General features: G+C 43.4%; 1 protein-coding gene across 1 annotated transcript; it reads left to right on the plus strand.

The window, feature by feature from the left end:
* Window positions 1–4,779: 4,779 nt before the first annotated feature.
* On the plus strand, window positions 4,780–5,929 carry LOC101690871 (olfactory receptor 10H1-like). Its single transcript, XM_004761107.3, has one exon. The coding sequence runs from the start codon at window positions 4,853–4,855 to the stop codon at window positions 5,927–5,929; it is 1,077 nt and encodes a 358-aa protein (XP_004761164.3). The 5' UTR covers window positions 4,780–4,852.
* The last annotated feature ends 1,965 nt before the right edge of the window (window positions 5,930–7,894 follow it).

Here is a 7,894-nt window from a genome sequence, read left to right on the forward strand (position 1 = left end):
GGGAGCCCCAGAATAGGGGCTGGCACCAATATGCATTACCTGAAAGAGAAGAGTGAGTGACAGCCAGCTCAAAGACGATGATAAAAATTGACCACAATGCCAGCTAGCATTCCTTGAGAACTTTCTCTGTGCTGATCACTTGGCATCCAATCCCCACAGAGAACCCATGAGGGCAGTTCTCTGGCTATCCCAACACATGGTGAGGATCCAGGATTTGAAGTGGGTTGGAATGACTCCCCAAGGTGCATGTGTCTCAGAAGATGGACTCTGGAAGCCAGTTAGATTTGGAGTCAAAAGGGGAGGTGGACAGGCACGGTTTACCAGGAGACAGGGAATGAGAAAAGAGCCAGGGCTAGCCATGGCACAGAGAGGCTGGGAGTAGGGGCCAGAGAGGTGGCCAAGGGATGAGGTAGAGAAGGGAGTTGAGACAGGTACCCCTAGAATTGTTGGGCTGCCCCATGCCCCTGTGGCCCAATGCTGCTTTCCTGCATGAGGAACCCCATTCTGACACTCAGCCCAATTGTCCATTTTCCACCGGATTCTGGGTCCTCCAAGCACTGGCTCACCATGGCTCTGAGATGACACTTAATAACAATCTTCCAGGGGAGGGAGTGGGGAGGATGGAAGCAGGATTGTAATATGGGGGTGAGCTCTGCTCCTGGGTAAATACTTCAAAGCTTGTCATCAAATGTACCCAATATATGTATATGATAGCTATGTGTATCATAGATATATATACATGTATCATTAAGATATATATGTATCAATGATACAGGTATAAATATGAATATATATGTGTGTGTGTGTGTGTGTGTGTGTGTGTGTGTGTGTATACTTCTTTTCTAATTTTTCACCCAGAGCTATGGTTTAAGAGCCATCCACATTGCAGTGTGGATGTCAGATTTGTTTCTTTCTTACATGTTGTTTAGAGCTTCATGGTTCAGGCTCACCACATGTTACTTCTTCATGCCCCAGGTTGTGGGGGTCTCTCAGACTGTCCCCCAGCTCTCCACCATCACAGACAATGCTGCAGTGAATGGTCTTGACCACGCCCCTTCACTGAGCTCTGTGGGCGTTTCAGACGGAGACTTAGGAGCAGTGATTTTGCGACTTCAGGTGAGTGTTCCCTTAATCTGGCCATGAACCACCAAGTACCATGAGAGTCATTGTAGTCCACTTACCCCACATCTGGGACAACACAGAGCAAATCCAACTTTCTAAGTCTTGCTGCTCCAACGGGGCGGGGGGGGGGGATGTCTGTGCTCATTGCATTCACAGAGTGTTGCTGTTTCATTTATTTATTTAATTTTATGGTGTGACTCTTTTTTTTTTTTAATTTTGTTTTTCCGGTGTTCCAAGGGTCATTGTTTTTGCACCATACCCAGTGCTCCAAGCAATACATGCCCTCCTTAATACCCACCACTAGGTTCACCTAACCCCCGCACCCCCCCTACCCTCCCAAACCCTCAGTTTGTATCGAATGGGGAGATGAACCATGAGAGTGTTGCAGTTTTCAATTGAATTCCTCTAGTTGCTAATCAGCTTCTCATGTCTTTGCTGCTTGCCTTTTCCACTTCCTCAGCTGCAAATCTCCTGTGCCCCTCTGTTGCCCTCTTTCTATCATGATCCTGTCTTTTTTCTCCATGGTTTTCTCACGTCTCTTTTTTGTCATTGTAGATTCTAGATACTGCTCTCTCAGTGGATTTTTTTTCAGTCTGACTGAAGTATACATAATAGACAAAAATCTGCATATATTTAATGTATATGTTTTTATGAGTTTGGACATACGTGCCCATAATTGTGATACCATCGCCACAATCAAGGTAATAAATGTATCTATCAGCTCCAAATGATACCTTGTGTCCCCTTCCTCTGTGGGTGTGTGTGTTAATAACATTAACGAAATCTATCATCTTAGCAAGTTCTTTTTATTGAAATATATGCAACTAATGAATCATTGAACACTACCTCAAAAACTAAGGATGTACCTCATGTGGCTAAATCAATAAAAAATGAAATATATTGACAGATAACTTGTATCAATTTAAGGTGTACAACATGCTGAGTTGGTATGCTTATATATTGTAATATGACTGCCCTTGGAGTGATAGTTAGCACCTCTATCAGGTCACATAATAATTATTTCTTTTTAGTGTTAGGAATAATGAGGATCTAATCAATGCTGCTTAGCAAGTTTGATGATTATAATACAATATTGTTGTCTATATTCTTAAGAAGTTTTTAATTGCACACTATCATATTGTTAAGTATAGGCTCAGCTGTACAGCAAATAACTTCCTGTTCTCTGTCATCTGTTAACTTTATCCATGATGCTCTTTGTTAATATGATTCATAAATCTGATGTAAAATTTTTTATTTAAGGTTTGTGTTGTTTTTTGTTGTTGTTGTTGTTTAAGGAACTTCTTTTCTGTTCTTAGAGCACAAAGATCCTGTTACGCTTGCTCTCATTAGCTCTGTTTTTATGTCACAATTATGTTACTAATCTCTCTTGATTCTCTTTTCATTGGGATAGTGAGAGTCTAGTTTTGGTTTTTGTTTGTACAGAGAGATACTTTCCTCAACAGCATCCCTTAAACAATTCATTTCTTTCTAAAAGATCTGTGGTGTGACCTTAACCATATACAAATGGCTAACTCTGTTTTAGAGGTCTGCATTCAGAATCACTGGTCGTCTGTCTGCCCTTGCACTAATCCTACCCTGCTTTGTTTCCAAGACTCTGTAGAATGTCTCTGTGTCTCAGAAGGCAATTACCTCACCCCTCCACCACCTTTCACTCTTCATTTCAAGACCGCCTCTGTGATTCATGGGTCTTTATTTTTTTATAAACATTTTGAAATAAATTTATTATCATCTTTCTCAAGAAATCCAGCTGGATAGTTCTGCAAAGATTACATTGCATGTATAAATTAAATTGGGGGGAAAATGAACATCTTTCTTATATTGTCTTTTCTTTTCATCCATTTAGGCATATGATCTTTCATGTTTTTTATCTAATAGAGGTTTAATTTTTCCCCACGCAACTCTTGTGTGTTCTTGTTTAAAGTAATTCCTAGATTGTGACAGGTTTTGTGCAACAGTGAGCGATATCTTATTTTGCAATGTTTAATTATTAACAAATTTTAAACTTATGAACAAGTAGCAAAAATAATACAGAAAATTCTTATCCTCCCCTCACCAAATCTTTCTAACAGCAGGATCTTACAGAACCCCATGACAATGAGCAGACCCAGGAAATGACTGTTGGTGTATATAACTATATAGCAAGCAACAGATCTTACTAGAATTTTTCTGGCTCTCCATTCATATCCTTTTTCTATCCCAGCACATAATCCATTTCATTTTAGTTATTTCGACTTTTCATTATCATGAATTTCTTAGTGTTTCTTAATTTTCCTTTTAGCCTGAAGATTAATGAGTGGTATGTAATGGTGGCAACGTCAAATGGTTCAACCTAATATTTACACTGTAAGTATTTGGGAATTTTGAGGTATCCTCTTATTAAGTTCTAGTTTCATCGTCAAATGGTCAGATACCTGCGTCTTTGTAATACTGGTACTTGGGAATGTACCTGCACTTCCTTTATGGCCTCACACAGGGTTCTTTTTCATGATAATTACATGATCTTGGTGTTTGGGGTCTTGTTTTCTTATTTTTTATTTTTTTATTAACATATAATGTATTATTAGCCCCAGGGATACAGGTCTGTGAATCGCCAGGTTTACACACTTCACAGCACTCACCATAGCACATACCCTCCCCAATGTCCATAACCCAATCTTGTATTCTTTTTGTTTCTTTGTTTGTTTTTGGTATAGTAAACAGGAATATACATGTGTCTTTGTGTATTTGTACAGATTAAATATACATATACAAGTATATATTAGCTATGTACATTAATATATATAAAAGCTCAAATATTAAATAATGTGATAGAATTAAGTCCTAAGACACCAGTAATTACAAAAGAGGAAAATGTATTAAATACCCAACTAAAAGAGAGATACAATCATAGGTTGCTACATTTTAAGAGAATCTGATTCTGGTCATGCGTGCTTGTCCTCACTCTTAACTTCTCCAATGTTTATTATCTATTCCATGCCCCACAATAAGCACGTTATATGTATAAACTTATTTTGTCCCTGTAACAACTTCGTCAGCTAGATATTATTATAATCAACTTCCTTTTAGGGATGAGGAAACTAAAGCTCAAAAAAATTAAGGAACCAACCCAATTGTTGCTGTTGATATAGTTGTTGGAAGCACTGTTTGAAAACAGCTTCTCAAATTTATTTCACTCATGTGGATAACATGGTAGAGTTTTGTCTAAAAAAAAGAAAAAAAGCCACCATGTAATGCTTGCTAAGCTTTGCAAACAGCTCAGAGTTGATGCAGCAAACTGGGGATAGCGATGGCGAGATCTGCATTAACCTTTCAAAGATGGAATTCCAACCAGCACCAGAATGTTCCAATTTGAACATTTTTATTGGAGACCCCCACACAATAACTTTTGTTAAAAAAAGAAGACTGAATTGTTGCTTTTTTTCCTTTAATTTTCCATTCGTACTTAGAAATATGGCTGGAGGCACTGACAAGCTCTGAAGAGAGACTCAACTCAGGTGTGGTTGACTAGAGACCCTGAGCTCCTTCCACTGAGATTTTAAAATAGTAGCCATTATTATTATTACTATTACTACTGTCATCATTTCCTGAATTTTTACTATGTGCCAGGCCCTGCACTATGCACTTGAGGCACACAATCTTCCATGAACCCCAAGCAGCTCCAAGAAGCGCTGACAGTCATCATGAGCATCAGGTGGCGGAGGGACCGGCCATGGTCTGCAGGGTGAGGCCCCCTCTCCCCCCCCGCGGGAAGTCCTCCAGGACTGGGTTCAGCTTGGACCCGGAGCTCCTGCCCACCAGGCCACCTTCGCTCTCTCCCCACCCAGGGATGGCTGCCACTCTGGGTCTAAACCACAGCTCCGTGTCTGAATTCATCCTCGTGGGCTTCTCCACCTTCCCACCTCACGTCCTGCCCGTCTTCTTCCTGCTGTTCCTGCTCATGTACCTGTTCACGCTGCTGGGGAACCTGCTCATCATGGCCACTGTCTGGAGCGAGCGAAGCCTGCACACACCTATGTACTTCTTCCTGTGTGCACTGTCCATCTCTGAGATCTTCTACACCTTGACCATCACCCCGCGCCTGCTGGCCGACCTGCTCTCCTCCCACTGCACCATCGCCTTTGCAGCCTGTGCCAGCCAGATGTTCTTCTCCTTCACATTCGGCTTCACCCACTCCTTCCTGCTCACTGTCATGGGCTACGACCGCTACGTGGCCATCTGCCACCCCTTGCGCTACAATGTGCTCATGAGCCCCCATAGCTGCGCCTGCCTGGTGGCCTGGTCCTGGTTTGGTGGCTCTGTCATGGGGATGGTGGTGACCACAGCCATTTTCCACCTCACCTTCTGTGGACCCAATGAGATTCACCATTTCTTCTGCCACGTGCCGCCTCTGGTGAAGCTGGCCTGTGGAACTGATGTACCAATAGTGGCCCAGGGCGTGGGCCTGGTGTGCATCACTGCCCTGCTGGGCTGCTTTCTCCTCATCCTCCTCTCTTATGCCTTCATTGTGGCTGCCATCTTGAAGATCCCCTCTGCAGAGGGCCGGCACAAGGCCTTCTCCACCTGTGCGTCCCACCTCACTGTGGTGGTTGTGCACTATGGATTTGCTTCTGTCATCTACCTCAAGCCCAAGGCTCCCCAGTCCCTGGAAGGGGACACTCTGATGGCCATCACCTACACGGTCCTCACACCCTTCCTCAGTCCTATCATCTTTAGTCTCAGGAACAAGGAGCTGAAGACTGCCATGAAGAAGACCTTCCTCAGAAGACTCTATCCCCAGAGCTCCTGAAGTTGTTTCTTTTGTGGCAGCAGATGTTTTGGGTAGAGGCACCTCAGCCTTCCATCTATAAAATGGGAATGATTATGCTTCACTGATGATGATTCTTTTTTTTTTTTTTAAGATCTTCTTTCAGGAGACAAACCATGAGAGACTGTGGATTCTGAGAAACAAACTAAGGGTTTTGGAAGGGAGGGGGTAAGAGATGGGTGAGCCTGGTGGTGGGTATTAAGGAGGCCACATATTGTATGGAGCACTGGGTGTGGTGCATAAACAATGAATCTTGGAACACTGAAAAAAAATAAAATTAAACTTAAAAAAAAAGATCTTACTTATTTGAGAGAGAAAACGCATGAGCAGGGGAAGGGGCAGAGGCAGAGGAAGAAGCAGACTCCCCACTGAGCAGGGAGCCCGAGATGGGAATCAGTCCTAGGACCCTGAGATCATGACCTGAGCCTAAGGCAGATGCTTAACCAACTGAGCCACCCAGGTGTCCCTGGTGATGATTCTTGAATGTGAATTCTCCCATCTGCCTTCTTGGCAAGTACTCTAAATTCTAGATGTTTGTTTTCTCTCCTTTCCCCCAGTCTCAGTGACTGGATTCCTTCTGGATTCACTGGGGTCACAACCTCCCCAATATTGATTGTGTATATCAACTTCCTCCTGGTTCCTGTGCCTGAGGGTGGCTGGGGGTGGGCGGGTCTGGGGTCACGCCCACATTGCTGGGTTGAGAAGCCTATGTGCATGGTCTATCACAAACGTGTGAATAAGGGGTGCTTGCTCTGCCCCAAATACATCAACTGTGATTGGGCACCTGCTATGTACCAAGCATTGTGTCCTCTGCTTCAGACACATCATTGCTCGCATTTTGAATATCATGTTGAAGGAAAGAAATAATTTTTTTTTAAGATTTTATTTATTTATTTGACAGATAGAAATCACAAGTAGGCAGAGAGGCAGGCAGAGAGAGAGGAGGGGAGGAATCAGGCTCCCTGCTGAGCAGAGAGCCTGATGCGGGGCTTGATCCCAGGACCCTGAGGTCATGACCTGAGCCGAAGGCAGAGGCTTTAACCCACTGAGCCACCCAGGCGCCCCAGAAATCATTTTTGATGAAGAAAACAATTGTTCATTTTTAGTTCTTCAAATTTTTGGTGGAAAGACATCTCCTCCTATGTGTTGTCTTGTTGGCTGAGCCAAATGACCAGTCTGGGGATGTAAATTACAGAAAGAAAGGGGGTGATCTGAATTTCTCCTTGATAGAGAAGTGTGGGCAGATGGGGCAAAGATGTGGGAGAGGACTAAGGAAGTGAGGACTGGGCTGAGGGAAAGGACTGAGACAGGAGAAAAAACCAGTTGCTGGTAGTTGACCAGGATATAAAGGAAGTGATGGGCCCAGTGACTGGTAAAGAAGTCTGAGGAAAGAACAGGCATGTAAATGGGCATTTTATAAGGTTTTTACAGTTGCCATCAAGTGCCTGATGTAAATCCCCCTTCCCTAACTCCCTTGAAATCCTCAATATCCATTTCTCTTTCATGTGTTGTGGAGTCAGTATATTGGGAGAAGCATCCACAAGCTGGGTCTTGTTTCAAAGGAGGTGCTCAGGCAAAGCTGGGCAGGCCCTTGGGGTTGCACTTAGTTTTGAAATGAGGAAATGGGCACAGTGAGGCTCAGGACTTGCTCAGTGTTGAAAAGCCAGCAAGGTGCAGGGATGCAGTATGGGGTCAGCCCAGGGAGTCCTCAGGAGCAATGGGTCTCCAAACTGGGGACATGCCACAGTCACCTGGAGGGCTGGTTAGGTCAAAGGCTGCTGGGCCTCACTCCAAAGGGTCTGATTCAACAGGTCTGGAAAAGGGCTCTAGAAATTATATTTCTAACAGGCTCTTAGGTGCTGAGACTGCTGATGACAGTTTGGAAACCCCTGGTCTACAGAACTTCTAGCTCAAAGATAAAGCCAGATATTTGAGTTGAAAACAAAA

This window comes from Mustela putorius, unplaced genomic scaffold (assembly GCF_011764305.1).
Source record: "Mustela putorius furo isolate JIRA1106 unplaced genomic scaffold, ASM1176430v1.1 tig00000095_pilon_pilon_pilon, whole genome shotgun sequence".
Lineage (NCBI taxonomy): Eukaryota > Metazoa > Chordata > Mammalia > Carnivora > Mustelidae > Mustela > Mustela putorius.